We start from the raw sequence: 17,475 nt of genomic DNA on the forward strand, positions 1-17,475 counted from the left end.
ACTGTAACAATAGTATATTAGAATGCTAAGTGCGGCAATAATTACCAACAATAGAGACAGACAGTTAACTGTCTTATTAGTGAATACTGTACTGTATATTCTCTTGAACTCTTTATTAAAAGAACCAAGTGAGTTGGCCATGCGGTTAGGGATACGCAGCTGTGAGCTTTGCAGTTGGGAGATAGTGGATTCGAACCCCAATATTGGCAGCCCTGAAGATAGTTTCCTGTGGTTTTCCATTTCCATACCAGGCTAATGCTGGGGCTGTACCTTAATAAAGGCCCCGGCTTCCTTCCCACTCTTATCTTCTTGGTGCCATAAGACCCATCTGCATCTGTGCGACGATAAGCAACTTGTAAAAGATTTATTAACAAAATATACAAGGCTATCGTATTATTTATATCAAGAAATGATCACCTTTGTTACGGTGCTGTGGATCTTGCAGTGTGACAGTTTATTGATGTGAGCTAGATCATATGTTTATCCAAGACTAGCAAGATACCCGTGCTTCGCTACGGTATTATAATGAAATTTATAATTGAATGCTTAACATTTTATATATAATCCACCGAAATTCGCGATCTAACTCGTTTTCTGAGAGAATCTGCCAAAATTTGTGATCTGACTTGTTTTCTGAGAGATTACGGCAAAGTTCCTCCCATTTTTCAATATTTCTTTCCAGCAATCGATTTCATACTTCCCGGGCTAGGTCCAGGTATTCCAACCGGCCAGTTGGGTTCCTAAATCTTTGCCATCTTATTCTATAAGCATTTTAATATGGATCAAATCCTTGAGGAGATCCGGCGTGGTGTCGTCTTGGGTGCCTTGGTGGTACTGAACCCGAGGCCGGACTGCAATCATAGTCATTACCCGGCCAGGACCCGTTTTCAGCGCGGTCCGCACATTTTGACGATGGTCCAGAACATTATTATTATTATGATTATTATTATTATTATTATTATTATTATTATTATTATTATTATTATTATTATTATTATTATTGATGGTCTGGAACCCACAGCAAGATGCAAGACCGCTACTTGGCAGTAAATTACATCCTCAGCCATTGTCATTGCTGACAATGTGACCAGCACCATCGTCGCACGTAGCCAAGTGCGCGAGATTTCTGGCAACACGAATGATATACTTCCATGAATTTTTGACCTTATTATAGAGGTGAACAATTGCACGGTCAATATCATTCATAATATTTCATATGTGTTGAAATTTTTATTTATATGCCAGGTGAATCTACTGTAATCTAACTTCATGTACTCCAAAGGAAAAGGTGGTTCTTGAAAACAAACCCAGGAAAGATTAAAAATGATCAGTTTATGATCAGAATAAGTACATTATGAACAGTAAAATCAATTAGTCTCAACTCCCTTTTCACCTCACTGCCGTTAAGTTGATTCCCCCTTCCAAAAGAAAAAGGAGGAGTGTTTCCTTATGTTTAAAGGAGATTCCAAATACCAATGCTCACGTCTGTTACCTTCAGTTCTGAGATATAAGTAAGGTAAGGTGAGGTAAGGTAAGGTAAGGGTGTATTCTGCCCAAAGGCAGGTCTGAACCTCCGCAGAGGTGTGCCTGAGCCGGAGTTTACGTATGGTAGGGTGGCCAGTTCCTTTCTGCTCCTCCATTCCCTTATCCCCCACCAACAGCGTGTGGCAACCCATCCAAATCGTGACCACGCCCAATGTTGCTTTACTTTGGAGATCTCACGGGATCCGGTGTTTCAACACGGCTACGGCCATTGGCAATCCCCATAAAAAGAATTCCTTTTTTTCACTTCCTTTCACACTCCCCCCTCCCTTAAGTGAATTTCCCATTAAAAATATTTGTCTCTTTAATAGTAAAGGATCTTCTAAATACCAATTATCACGACTCTAACATCTTCAGTTTTTGAGATATGTATCCACATATAAGGAATTCAACTCTTTTCACCCCCGCCCCCAAAATTATTTCGCCAAAAAACGCTTTTTTCCTTTTCTTTTTAAAGGAGATCCAAATATCAATTTTTTACATCTGTAACAACTTTAATTTTTATTAGATGTATGTATCCTCATACAATTAATTCAATTAATTTTTCAATTTTTCACCTATTCCCCCTTCATTGGATTTTCCAAGAATACGTGTTTGTTTAATTTTAAAGCAGATTCCAGATACCAATTTTCACGTTTGCAAATTCTTTCATTTTTGAGATAATAGTATCCTCATACAAATAATTCAACTAATTTTTCAATTTCCCTCCTCTCTTTAGGTGGATTTCCAAAAACAAAAAATACGTATTTCTTTATTTTTAAAGAAAATTCCAAATACCAAATTTCACGTCTGTAACATCTTCAGCTTTTGAGATATCAGTATCCTAATTAAAAGAATTCAACCCCATTTTCAGTCACTTTTACCCCTCCACCCATGTGGTTTTTCAGAAAACAAAAAATACATGTTTCTTTATTTTCAATAGAGATAAAAAAATACTGTTTTTCACTTCGGTAACATTTTAAGTTTTTGAGATGTACTGTAGAAATGCTCATTTTAGAATTCCATCACCCTTTAAGTTCCCCTTAAGTGGAGTTTCCAAAACCAAATCACCTATGTTTATTTACTTTTACAGGAGATTCCAAATACCAATTTTTACGTCTGTATCATTTTACGTTTTTGAGTTATACTGTAGATATAGTCTTTCTAAAAATTCACCCCAATTTGTCACTTCTGTTTCAGCCCCATTAATTAGATTTTCCAAAAACAAAAACAAAAATACGTGTTTATTTATTTTCAAAGGAGATCCCAAATACCAATTTTCAGGTCCGTAATATCTTCAATTTCTGAGATATAAGTATCCTCATTAAAGGCATTCAACCCCTTTTCACCCTTTTCCATCCTTCCTATTGGAATTTTCCAAAAACAAAAAATACGTGTTTCTTTATTTTTAAAGGAGATTCTAAATACCAATTTCTACATCTATAAACTTTAAGAGTTTTGAGATATAGATACACTCATTTTAACCCCCCCCCCCCATTAATTGGATTTTCCAAAAAAAAAAAGTTTTTCTTTATTTTTAAAGGAGATCCCAAACACCAATGTTCAGGTCTGTAATATCTTCAGTTTCTGAGATTGGTACTAGTTTCGACGCTCATTGCGCGTCATCATTATCCAATGACAAATGTTAAATTGTAACAAGTTAAAATGATGAGAGTATGGTGTGTTTGACATAAAGTAAAATTCTATAAAATCTGAGAAGGTAACCCAGTTAGAACACATGACAGCATGTACAATGACAAACTTTAAATTGTAATTTATAATTAAGAGAGTAAGGTGCGTCTGACCATAAAGTAAAATTCTATAATATCTGAGAAGGTAACCCAGTTGTTAAGTCTTGATACACAAGGAAATAGTCCAGCTTGAGGCATATAGATCATAAGGTGTATCTTATAAAACACTTGACAGCACCTACAATGACAAATGTTAATTTGTTCTTCTTCTTCTTTTCCATTGTGCCGTTAGGCGTCGGGACATTTCAGCCATTTACTGAACTTTCTTCTATCATGCGCAATTCTCTGAATCTCACCCAGGGTCTTCCCTCGCTTCCTGATCAGTCCCAAGAAGTACTCCCATTCAATCCGTGGCCTCCCTCGTGTTCTTCTTCCTGTTGGTCTGGCTCGCCACACCTGCTTCGCTTTCCTTTCATCTTCCATTCTTTCTAGGTGACCAATCCAGCCCAATCCTCTCCTCTCAATGACATCCATTATTGGCTCCTGCTGAAGCTCATCTCTTACTGTGGTGTTTCTAATATGGTCTCTTCGAGTTTTCCCGGCAACTTTCCGTAAATATCTCATCTCAGCGGCAACCAGACGACTCTCCAGTTTTTTATACACTGTCCAACTCTCTGCACCATACAGGAGGGTTAGCAGGTACACGGCATGATATACCCGCATTTTTGTGTTTCTAATAATTTCTTTCTTCCCTATGATTGTGTTCTTTATACCATAGTAGACTTGATTAGCTTTTCTAATTCTGTTGTTTATTTCTGCCTCTAATTTTCCGTCCTCTCTGAAAATGGTGCCCAGATACTCAATTTGTTCTACTTGTTCAATATCCTCATTGTTCCACTTGATTTGAAGCTGTACTTTTTCACCTTTGGTGAACTTCATGACCTTGGTTTTGCTCGCATTCACTTCCATCCCACGGTCCTGGAAGGCATAAGCCCATTCAGTAAGAGCTTGTTGGAGATCCTCCTCTTTCCCAACCAAAATCAGAATGTCGTCTGCATAGACCAGGGATTGGACATATATTGGTCTCATGTTCCAGTTGCCAACCTTAATTCTTTTACACTGCTTAATGACTTGGTTCATGAAGATCACAAAGAGAAGAGGACTCAAGCTGTCACCCTACTTTACTCCCTTCACCATTTCGAATTCCCCAGAGCATTCACCAGCTATTCTCACCACTCCTTGGACTCTATTGTACATGCTCCTAATGCGGCATAAGAGAGTCTTTGTTACCTTTTCGTCTTCAAGTGCTGTCCAGAGCTGTTCCCTGGGGACCGAGTCAATTGCGGCCTTTAGGTCGACAAATGCAGCTAGAACATCCTTCCCTCGACTAAGTCGTTTCTCTTTAACAGTTCTTAGTGTATATATATGGCCGTGTGTTTGTCGACTTGGCCTGAAAGCACACTGTTCTTCTTCCAATTGTTCCTCTACTTGTCTCAACCTCCTCTCCAATATGCGAGAGTATATCTTTCCGGCCACACTGGAAAGACAAATTGCTTGATAGTTTGCACAGTCCAGAGTGCTGCCCTTCTTATGGATAGGAACAATGACGTTCTTCTCCCAATCCTTTGGAATCTTCTGAATGCTCCATGCTTGTTGGCATATCCTTGTCATCCATTTCACCACTGCCTCTCCTCCATACTTCATCAATTCCGGTGAAATTCCATCCCATTCATTTCAGTGATAGCCTCTCTTACTTCACTTTGCATAATTGTCTCCTCTTCTTCTAGTTCTTCTTCTGCCCCGTTACCGGCGTAGTCTTGTAAATTCTGGTCTGCGCGGAACACATCCTCATAGTACGTGCTCCATGTATCAAGGATGTCCTATGGCCTTGTTTGGATCTTCTGGTTCCTATCTTTAATGTTTCTGATTCTCTTTCCAGTTTTGCCTTGGAGGCATCTTAGTATCTTCCAAAACATCTTCTGATTATTTCTGTATTCTGATTCCATTTCCTCACCAAATTCCTGCCAGTTCCTTTCTTTTGCCTCTTGTACTTGCCGCTTTGCTTCATTACGTGCTTCAACATAGTTCCTCCAGTCCTCTACCCTTCTTGTTCTCATGTATTCCTTCCAAGTTACCTTTTTCCTCCTTACAACTTCCTTGACTTCGTCAGTCCACCACTTTGTTTGTTTCCTTCGTGTGTTTACTGTAGTTTTCCCACAGACCTCTTCTGCTACTTTAATAATATTCATCTTAAATTCACTCCATCTCTCTTCTAAGTTCCAACCTCTCTCAGGTTCTTCTCTTTCTCTTTGCTGAAATATTTCCCCCAACTTCTGAGCATAATTCTGCCTTACCTCTTCCTCTCTAAATGCAGAAATTCTTATTTTCTCAAATCGAAGATGAGAGGGTGTGGGTGTAGCCTTGAACCTTGTTTTCATAACCAGAAGCCGATGTTCTGTACTTATTTCTGCACCGCGGAAGACCCTTACATCTTAGTGCTGCATAAGTCATGTTCGTAGTGTAACAAAAGTAGTCAATACAACTCTTTGCTCCTCGGCCTACTGCCTCAAAAGTTATTTTATGGATACTTTTATGGAGGAAGAAGGTGTTGCCAATCCTTAGCTCATTATCAATACAGAATTCCAGCATTCTTTCACCATTGGTATTGATGGTTCATTCTGCTCCATGTTGACCCATACATCCATGTCTACTTCTTTCCCTAGCTTTGTCTATAGCTTTTTGCATTTGAACATAGAATTGCTCCTTATCTACTTCTTGCATATCTTCAGTGGGGGCATAGATCTGCAATAGCATAATACATTCTTCTAGTTCCAGATCCACTGTGATAAGTCTGGAGTTAATAGGTTCCCATTCTGTCACTTTGTTTTCCACTGCTTTGGACATAATGATGGCCACACCTTCTTTTGCCCGTTCATTCCTGCTGACTCCTGAGTATCTCATTACATATCCCTTATCCAAATTTATTTGGCCATTACCTTTTCTCTTGGTTTCACTGACTCCAAGTATGGCAAGCTTGTATTTTTTCATTTCTTCGACTATTTCTACCTCCTTCCCTGACAGAGAGGTCACATTCCAAGTACCAATTCTCATATACCTTTTCGCGCCAGGTTGTTCCCTTGTTATCCGTCCGGCTACTCTCATGTTTCTCTGAATAGTTAATTTCGCTCCACGTGGGTTATTAGCCCTACGGAAGCTAGCATGATGAGGGGGCTGCCCTCTTAGCTGTCATGCCAGCCCGTTTTCTGTCAGGGTATCTTCCCTTAGCCTTTGGGGTCCACTCCCTATCTGCAAGGCAGCAGTTTGTGGTTCGCAGTTCCTCTGCCTACTCCGCCGTTGAGGTGTTTACAAAGTTCCTTCTTCCGCCTTCGTAGCCATTGACTGCCAACTTCTGATGAATTTATGTGCCATTTCTTGCACACAGGCCTCATCTGGCCTCCAAAAGGGGAACTCCTCCGCCCGTAGCCGTTGGCCCCCCCTTCTGGTTGTCAGGTTTGGTAATGGCCGCCTGACCCTCGGCCAGACAGTCGCAGGTTGTACCGTCTACTGTCACATACGGTAGCAGGATATTTCCTGACCTGACGGCGATGTTAATTTGTAACAAGTTAAAATGATGGGAGTATGGTGCACCTGACATAAAGTAAAATTCTATAAAATCTGAGAAGGTAACCCAGTTGTTAAGTCTTGATACACAAGGAAATAGTCCAGCTTGAGGCATATAGATTATAAGGTGTATCTTTAGTCTTGTTAAAAAAAACTGTAAAACGTGTTATATCCGTGGGAAGTATAAATCTTGTTCTCTCAATCTGTGGTAATCAACAGGCTTAACTCAGGTGGTTCCGAAGCAAACAATGTGGTCATGTGAAGATCTTATTTTGAACCAATGTTATGATTCCCAGTTCGATATGGAACGTGGAGACCTTGAGCAGCATGTTGGTACAGTTGTTGAAAGGAGTGGAGCTGGGCTACTTCATGTTAGGTAGATCTATTGTTTACAAAATACCGTGTCTAGAACCTAGGCCTATATGAATAGAAAAACTGTAGAAGTGTAATAAACTGTCTCTTTATACCAAGAAAGATGGAATATTATTTCCCACTTCCCCCAACCCAGATACGAAACGAAGCAAAACCTAATGTACATAGCCTACAATGCATAACCTACTGAACACCAAAGGAACTCCTCCTCCTCCTCGTTGTCATTGTCATCCTTTCCCCAAATCTAGCTCCTGCCAGCTCAGGGTATTAATGCCATTTCTCCGCCTTCCTCTCTCCTTCCACCATTCCTCTTCCATCATTTTGTCCTAGTCCAAGTTTCTTGTTCTTGCATACTTCTTTATTGAATCGATTCACCTTTTTCTACATCTCCCTCATGTTCTCTTTCCCTCAAACTTCATCTCCATCTGTTTTGGTATTCTTTTCTCCTCCATCCTCTTTACATATCCAAACCATGATAGTTTACTTCTATCAATTCAAATCATTTAGGTTTTGCATTCCGACCTCCTTTTCTTCACATCATCATTTCTCAGTGTGTCTTTCCTTCTCTTTCCCCTCATATTTCTTATGTATTTCATTTCGCTGGCTTGAATTCTACTCTCATCCTGCTTGCCATTGTCCAGGTCTCAGCCATAATACATTTTGTAAATCATCTCTTTACACTTCCTTGGTACTGCATTGTTCCAGACAAGGTTTCATATACTCTGGTACCGGGCGAGTTGGCCGTGCGGTTAGGGGCGCGCGGCTGTGAGCTTGCATCCAGGAGATAGTGGGTTCGAATCCCACTGTCGGCAGCCCTGAAGATGGTTTTCAGTGGTTTCCCATTTTCACACCAGGCAAATGCTGGGGCTGTACCTTAATTAAGGCCACAGCCCCCAGGCCTTTCCTATCCCATCGTCGCCATAAGACCTATCTATGTCGGTGCGACGTAAAGCCACTAGCGCTTACACCCTGGTAGAATGCATTGCCCTGTTGCACCCTCTTGCTAATCTCCATGTACAGCTTTGTATTCTGCATTCATTCACTCCCTAGGTATTTGACACTGTCAATAATTTTAAAGGCTTTGACCACCAATTTTCACAATGCCATTCCCTTGTCCTTCTCCTCTTGATATCACCATGGTCTTGCTTTTCTCTGCACTGATTGTATACTTTTTGATTTTCTTGTTCAGTACATGAAGTTGTTCTTGTACTTATTTACTGTTTGTACTCCGGACCACATTATCATCAGCAAATTGTTATAACTTCATCTCCCTATTCCCATATGCTTTCTTTGTCTCCTTTACAATTTTGATCATAAACATTAGGAAGAAAAAAAGGCAACAGTATACCCCTCCTGCCTGAGTCCAATTTTATTTGTAAATCATTCTGTCTTTCCAAACTATTTTGTATGCTGCTGCCACAGTTTTTGTACATTGCTTGCACCATTTCTACAGTTTGTGTACCCAATCACCTTGTGACCATGGTTTCCCACACCTTCACCCTGGGAACACTACAGTATCATATGCCCTTGTTAGATCTATGAATGGCATGACTGGATCCTTTGCAGGTTGAGTAGCTCAGACAGTAGAGTGATGGCCTTCTGAGCCCAGCTTGGCAGGTTTGATCCTGGCTCAGTACGGTGGTATTTGAAGGGGCTGAGATATGTCAGCCTCATGTCGGTAGATTTACTGGCACGTTAAAGAACCGCAGTGGGACAACATTCTGACATCTCACCATCTCCGAAAACCGCAAAAGTAGTTAGTGGGACATAAAGCCAATAACATTATTATTACCAGATCCTTTACATATTCCCAGCACTTTTCCATTAATTGCCTCATGCTGAAGATTGGGTTCACTGTAGATCTTCCACTTCTAAAGCCATACTGTTTTTCTTGTAACTCTCCTTCTACCTTTCTTCTCATTCTCCTCTGTAATATTCTTACCAAAGGAACTACTCAATGTACAATTTAAATAAAAATCACTAATCTTGATTACTACAAACAATCACTAAAACACCAATACTTATTTCACTAAGTGGATGCAAGAGCACATGCATATGCACGTGTACACACACAATAAAACCAACTTTTAACATGTATTAACCACTGTATCTCTGTGATCACTTTCAACAGTCAGTCGTCTACCAGAGCGTGCAGTAATCAACAACTTTCCATTTTTTGCATCCTTGCTACCACTACATGATGGTTTCTATCCAAAGCCTTTCATGGAAGAACTGTTATGTCCAATAACTGTCCACAATTTCTATTTTTGACTAAAGAATAATGTTATAGTCTTTATCCTTCTCTCACCCCTACTACATTTTGTGATCTTTGCACTATTTTTCTTCTTAAAACATGTATTTCCCACTATCAAATAATTTCTTTCACAAAATTCTACCAGTTTTTCCCCATTTCATTCCCCATATCTATAAGGTCCAATTATTTCTCCCTTTCTTAGTCTTTCAGTTCCCATGTGTGGATTTAAATTGCCAATCACTATCACTTCCACATCAGTCATTAATCTCTTTCCAATTTTTCCAGGAATATCTCACTTTTCTCTGTTCCCAGTCAGAAGTGCATACACTTATACAACAGCGAATCAAAAAGTAAGTTACACTTCCAAGTGATGGCCATTTATGAAATCACCTACGCATAGGCAACACGGCTGTGACAACATGCAATGTTAGTTCACATTTCCACGTAGTCCCCAAGAGACTGTAAACATTTCTCGGAACAGTCAACCAACTTTCTGATTCTAAGCAAAGCAAAGTCATCTCCCTACAGGCCATGAAGGCCCTTGGAGGGGTGGAAGGTAAAGGCTTCCACTATCCGTAACCTCGGCACTTGATGGGGTGGAGTGGTTAGCTCTACGCCCGGCCGCCTTTGCCCCCAGGAATTACCCTGGTACTCATTTTTGGTGTAGGCTGAGTGAACCTCAGGGCCATATGCACCTCCGGAAGTGGAAATCTCATTTCTTAAATTTTACGACTTCCTGACGGGGATTCGAACCCACGTCCTTCCGGGTGAGCCGAGCACGACTTTCTGATTCTGGGTGCGTAGAAATCACCTCCAGCGCTATGGAGACAGCTGCTTTCACCTCCTCATCATTTCAGAATCGTCGTGCACCAAGATCCTTTTTCAGCTTACCGAACACATGATAATCGCATGGCGCTAAGTCTAGACTGTGTGGAGGTTGTTACCATACCTCCCACTTGAATCGCTGCAGCAGTTCGGATGTTTGGCAGGCCGTGTGAGGTGTTGCATTATCATGCAACGAAATCACACCGGCGCTCAATTTTCCCCGCCGCTTTTCTTTAATTGCCTTACACATCCGCTTCAACGTTTGACAATACGAAGCCGAGTTGATTGTCATGCCTTTTGGCATAAATTCCACGTGCACCACACCTTCCATGTCAAAGAACACTGTTGCCATTACCTTTCCTTCTGAAGGTTGAACTTAGGCATTCTTTCATGGTGGTGATGTGGTGTGCATCCATTCCATCGATGTTCCCTTTGTTTCGGGGGGCGAACTAGTGGACCCATGTTTCATCCCCTGTGATGATTCGCCGCAGAAACTTGGTGCCCTCCACAAAATACCATTGCAAAAATGACAGTGACGATTGGAAACGTTCTCCCTTTTGAACATCAGTGAGCAGACATGGGACTCATCTTTGACACAGTTCACGAAATCCAAGGTCCTTGTGAAGAATGGAGAACGCACTGCCATACGAAATGTTCAGCATGCTGGCAATTTCCTGCAGTGTTATGCCCCAATTCTCTCTAATGATCTCATCCCCACGGTCAACATTTGCAACGGTACTGGATGTTGCGGGCCTGCCTTTGCGATATTCGTCCATGAGATCCGTGCGTCCGGCGTCAAATTGCTTACACCTCTTTACAATACCTGGGCGAGAAAGTGCACGCTCACCATATACAGCAGTGATTTCACAATGAATGTTCGTGCAATTGAGTTTTGGAGTGAACATCCAGTTGACGTGCCATTGAGCCTCGCCTGCTCTGCACACGCAACACGATGCGATATCACACCAACATTCCTATCGGACGTGTCAGCAGTTACTGTAGCTTGCTCCACATTGGCCACGGTCACGAGACACAGCGTGCTCTCGCAGCGAGCAAGTGTAACTTGCTTTTTAATTCATGCTCATATATACAATCCTTCATTCCATTTTCCATTCTCATCTGAATTTTGATTATCCTATTACCAGTTTAATCCAACATTTCCATGTACTCTTCAGGTGTTCCTTAATTATCACCCTCACTCCATTCCTTGCCTCTTGTCCACAACTACAGTAAAGTATGTATCCCTGCCTCATTTTCTTTCTTCCTTTCCCCAGTCCTATCATTGCTACAATCTTTTTTTTTCTTCATAAAATTCATGATTTCTTCAGCTTTCCCTGTCAGGGTGCGTTACCTGTAAGGTATGCCCTAACCTTCTCCAAGGCTGACTTCGTTGTAACATCATAAGTAGTACCGGGTGAGTTGACCGTGTGGTTAGGAGCACGCAGCTGTGAGCTTGCACCCGGGAGATAGTGGGTTTGAACCCCACTGTCGGCAGCCCTGAAGATGGTTTTCCGTAGTTTCCCATTTTCACACAAGGCAAATGCTGGGGCTGTACCTTAATTAAGACCATGTCCACTTCCTTCGCATTCTTAGGCCTTTCCTGTCCCATTGTCACCATAAGACCTATCTGTGTCGGTGCGACGTAAAGCAACTAGCAAAAATCATCATTATTAAGGGCTATTATTACGATAGAGTTGCCACTCTGAATGGCATTTTAGAGCTACTGCCAGCAATTGTTCTGGCCATTCCTAACGTGGAGAGGAGGACAGACGCTACATCTGATTGGTTGACACATCCGCCATCTCTGCCGTACCGAAGCCCACTTTCTACACCTTATGCCATGGAGGTATTCACTCATGACTCCGAGCTGGGACCCATACCAGTCAGTACACATCGGGTCAGCATGCCCTAGGACTCGCACTCCCTGAGGTAGGGCTGCCTCTAAAGAGGGTCCCTACTTGAAAACTAAACTAACAATGATAGCTAGCAGTAATGAAGGATGAACGGTTTGCCATTTAGACTCCGGTTTAAAAACCTATGAACAATAGCTCACTAACACATCTGTACAATTTATAAATATCATTGTAGAATACCAAATTGGCATTGACTCAACTTATGTTTGAAAGGAGAGTCTACCTTCCAATACTTAAATTTATTAGCTAACCCTGTGAATTATTACATATGTTTAGCTTAATGTCTTGATGGTTAGAGGCGCACGGCTGTGAGCTTGCATCCGGAAGATAGTGGGTTCGAATCCCACTGTTAGCAGCCCTAAAGATGGTTTTCCGTTGTTTCCCATTTTCACACCAGGCAAATGCTGGGGCTGTACCTTAATTAAGGCCACAGCCGCTTCCTTCTAACTCCTAGGCCTTTCCTATCCCATCCTCACCATAAGACCTATCTGTGTTGGTGCAACGTAAAGCTACTAGCAAAAAAATAATTATGTCTTGTCTATATTAGTACATGTTTTGTCCCATTTTTGGAACATCTTAAGCTAAGACAAAAAGTGTACATTGTGAATTTTGACACAACAGTTAAAACATTAGATGATGTAAAAGTAGCTTAAAAATATATGTGTTGAACACTGACAAAAAATAGAGAAAAACACTTAAAGACGCCGTCGTGATGTTCGGTAATTAATGTTCTTGGTAACACTGCCTTGTAGAGGAGTAACATTTTAGAAAAATAAAAAATTGAGAAGTGAAATTGTCACTGTTGACTTAAGTTCTGATAGGATTTATATATGGACTGGGGGAACTCCTTGAAAACCTTAGCCAGCAGACGTGTACAGAGCAAGCACAACAGGACCAACAGGGAGACTCCCAGCTATTTTTACTTTCTTTGATAATATTACAACCAAAGCTAAGGTGAATATGGCTGAAGAATGAATGTGTTGCTACTAATCCTGTACTAGCTTGAAAATCTAACAAGAATATATGTTTGCTCCGTGATCTAATCCTGATTTGTCATGAATCCTTGCATTTAAATTAGCTATTATCTTTGTCATTGACACTTGGTAAGCTACACATGGGGAATACACTGATATAATTGAGGAGTTGGATGCAATAACAGCGTAAGTAGACTTACGTTATTTTGAGAAACGGAAGCTTGAAGTTTATAAATGTTCTGAGTTAAAAGTAATATTAGGAATCAACCTGAATTTCATTTAAGGACATTTAAGAGAGCTGGAAAATGTATTTCCCAAAGAATTTTATTGATCTGTTAGCTAATAAGAAAGACAGAGTTATTTAAAATTTCATTTTATATGCTGTTATTGCATGAAGAGCAGGAATATTATATTTTGCCATACACCAGTATTGATCAGGGAGTTAGGAAAGCATGATAGCCCACTATAGAGGAACAAAAGTGGCAGTTTATCCCACCTCAGTTCTCCAAAATGTCTAAACTGACTAAAATTAAGAACAAATTCCTAAAAAAAACAAAAATTTGTCACTTAAGAAAGGTAAAACGATTAAATTTATTCTTTATTTAATATTCAACTTTTTCGTTCTTTTCTCATAAAGAGACAAGAGAATTTTGTTACAGTGCTCTCTCCAACTATGGTATTAGGCTACGGTAATTGCCCCCCCCCCCCCCAACAAATAGTTGAAATGTTATAAAATGAGTAACATTCCTTTCTGAACAACTTTTATTCCTATTTTCATTTACAAAATGATTATTTAAACCTAAAAGAAAATAAAAGGAACAAAAAACAGATCGCAAAGTACATAATTGGGATTTAGACATTGTGTCTTACTTGTTTGAAATACTCAAATGTATCATTGATCAAAATCGGGATGATTCATCTTCATATGCTGCATTAGCAGACTCTAGGGAATCATTACACACAGACATGACTTTCACATACCACTCAACATTTTCAGTTTTTAAGTATTTCATTAGTGAAATAACATCAACCATTTTGTCTGCTTTTACACCACACTTTCTTACATCATGTAGCCTCAAATCATGAAAACTGAGAAAGCTATCATTCCTCTTTAAGAAGGTAAATGGCACATAGGAGTGTAGGACTGTGACTCTGATACAACACCATTACGGTAATAATGTCACACAAACTTCTGTATCATGAATCTGTTGCTTTTAGCAGAAGGCATTCTTAGAAACATAGGTCAAAATGCTGATAACCAGTCTTTTATTAAATGTGACACCACAAAACCTTCTCTTCCACTCAGTGACATCTTCTCCAGCCAGAGAACTGGCGACAACTTAATGTGCCACTCGTGAAGCATGCCTCATGCAATAACAGCGTAGCGCATGGTACCAGTTTTAGTGAGCTCCTGACCTCTAGCGGCATCCTAGCGAACTAAGACCTGGACTGGGTTGTAGTGAAGGGGCCAGGAAATCCGAAAACAGTATTCATGCAATAACAGCGTAAGTAGACTTACGCTGTTATTGCATCTAGCTCCTCAATTCTTGTTATCATTCCTCCAACCACAAAATCTTTCCCACATCTCTTGTTTCTTAATAGGATCATTCCAAAGCACATCTTGTCTCATCCTGTTTGCTGACTCGGTTAGTTCTATTCTTCATTGCCTGAGTGCCACTGAATTCTAATTCATTTGCCATTCCCAAGGATTTTCTTGTTTATTAAAAGGAAGAGAGACTCTCATATGTCTGAAGTTTACTTAAGACCTTGTGAATGTAGTTGGTAAACATCTGAAACAGGCTGCTGGCCTTACTTATACATCCAGAATGTAATAGTTAAGAAATCAGATTGATTGAGAAACCCTCAGTGACTTAATTGTCATAAGCACCTAAGCACCAGAAGTGTTATGAGTCAGAATGTAAATGTCAAAGGTACCTATTCCACAGTATCTTATATCCCGACACCTGGGACCGCTTTGTCGTAGAACTATACACCATGCAAATAGTATAAAATTAAAGGTCATTAAAAATCATTGAATATCTTGGTACACAGCATATAAACTTCATGGTTTTGATCCATATTGAATTGTGATCACAATAATAACTAAACTTAGGCCTATGTCATAATGGTGCACCTTTTCGGTACTATATTGTGCAATGTTTACATTACATTTTTAATCTAGGAACTAGTTTTGGCCTTGGCTGGCCATCATCAGCCTTAATGCAAAACTGTACAAACACACACATATCACGTTCAAAGCTGTTAAAAGCATCTGGGACGAACTATGTGCACAACACGTAACATGTGACAAAATTGAATTGCGAATCTCTACCAGCTGCAATCTAAGAACGTGCCAGGTATTCAATCATATCTTCATGTGCCATCCTTGAAAGAAAATTTTTCTCGCTAATCCCCAAAATTAAACCATTGACAATTTCCAACAGAGGAACCTTTCAGCATTTTCATGATATTTTAACAAGAAGCACTAATGGAAGATTTTAACATGAAACAACGCATCTAGGAATTTTAGAGCCTGCTTTTAATTTTGTCATATGTTACGTGTTGTGCACATAGTTCATCCCAGATGCTATTAACACCTTTTAGCATAATTTATGTGCGTTTGTACATTTGTTTTAGTTATTAGATGTGTTTGTACAGTTTTGCATTAAGGCTGATGATGGCCAGCCAAAGCTGAAACTAGTTCCTAGATTAGAAATGTAATGTAAACATTGCATAATATAGTATTGGAAAGGTGGACCATTATGACATAAGTTTAGTTATTATTGGGGTATCTTGGTACAGTTTAATAATAATAATAATAATAATAATAATAATAATAATAATAATAATATTATAATAATATATTATTATTATATATATATATATTATAATATATATATATAAAATATAATATATATTATTAATTATTAATATATATTATTATTATTATATATTATTATTATTATTATTATTATTATTATTATTATCCTAAGTTTGTGGTAAAGAGATGTCTCTCATTTTCAAAAAATAATCTGAAGATAAATCTTGTTCCTATTATTCTTTTATAGGAACCAATGTTGCTGCAGCAAAACAAATTCTTGCAGAATCTGGTCTCCCAATCCAATTGGCCGAAAATTTGGAAGATGCTGCTCAGAAGGCTGTGTCAAGTCTTGTTTGAAGTTGTCTTGCCGTAGAACAGACGTGAGTAACAAATGATTCATGAGTTGGTGACTCAGACAACTTGGAACAGCTTTTTTCACTATTAGGAATATTGAATGAAAATAATTTATTCATTCAATTGTTATTAGTTGTTATTGAAATGAAGATTCTTATATTTTGCCGACAGTATCTCCTGAAACATTTGTAGTACTGGCACTTCGTTTTCTTTCTACATGGAAAATTTCCCTTGTATTGATAAATGTCTTTTTTTTCTTTATTATGTTGAAAAAAAAGCAAAAGAGCCAAAATTCGTACTTCAGGATTTAATTCACTAATTTATATTCTTAATTCTCACCATTGTTCTGAGCATTTTTGTAAGATAGTGTCCCTTCTGGAATAGTGGTTAGTAGGGACTGTAGTAGTTAGGGCTCCACACTTTTTTTGACTTCTAATACAGAAGATGAGAGAGATATGATCAGAACCTTTTACTTCCATTAGGAATACCACTGGTAAAGGGAACCACTCCATTACAATCATTAACTACTGGCTGATTAAATTAGGAATGACGTGGAAAGAAGAAAATGGTGGGATGGGGGGGAATCCCTTACCAGTACTAGAATAAAGTCCCATTCTTCCAGTCATATGCCTAACACTTGAACCACAGGATCTAAAAGGCTCCATTTTTTAGTATCTGCTTTTGTAGAATTATTTTTATTTCTATATATCCATCAGAATGCACACTTGTAAGAAGTGATATATTCTTCCTAGGTGATAAAATGGATGGTAGAGCTTCCAGTCAAATGTTATATATATTTTGGGAAATTATCATAAAAGTAATTAACAACTAATTTCTAAGAATGTTTGAAAATTTTAATTTTTTTTAACCTGAATTTGTTGAAATAAAATTGAAAAATATTCTGAACAACTTGCAATGATCCATATTATGGCCATTGCGGTGCAAGTTTTTGTTACAAAGAGATCATTGTTAAGACTTTCTGCATTAACTGCTGTTGGTCTTCTTCGCCTGTCACTTACCATTAAACTGTATTTTGAGAATGATAGTTCAAAGTCTTTGCTGGCGGGACCTAGTGTTTACAGTGCACTATGTCTTCTGGTATGGACTAGAGCAATTTTTTTTACTTTCA

General features: G+C 39.2%; 1 protein-coding gene across 1 annotated transcript in view; it reads left to right on the top strand.

The window, feature by feature from the left end:
* ScsbetaG (Succinyl-coenzyme A synthetase beta subunit, GDP-forming) overlaps window positions 1–17,201 on the top strand; it is a 254,798-nt gene extending 237,597 nt beyond the window's left edge. Inside the window, exon 10 of the mRNA XM_067139203.2 lies at window positions 16,240–17,201. Within this exon, the coding sequence (XP_066995304.2) occupies window positions 16,240–16,349 (110 nt within the window). The 3' untranslated portion in view covers window positions 16,350–17,201. The remainder of the gene's footprint in view (window positions 1–16,239) is intronic.
* Window positions 17,202–17,475: the final 274 nt, after the last annotated feature.

The sequence above is a fragment of the Anabrus simplex genome, chromosome 2 (genome assembly GCF_040414725.1).
Source record: "Anabrus simplex isolate iqAnaSimp1 chromosome 2, ASM4041472v1, whole genome shotgun sequence".
In the NCBI taxonomy this organism is placed as follows: domain Eukaryota; kingdom Metazoa; phylum Arthropoda; class Insecta; order Orthoptera; family Tettigoniidae; genus Anabrus; species Anabrus simplex.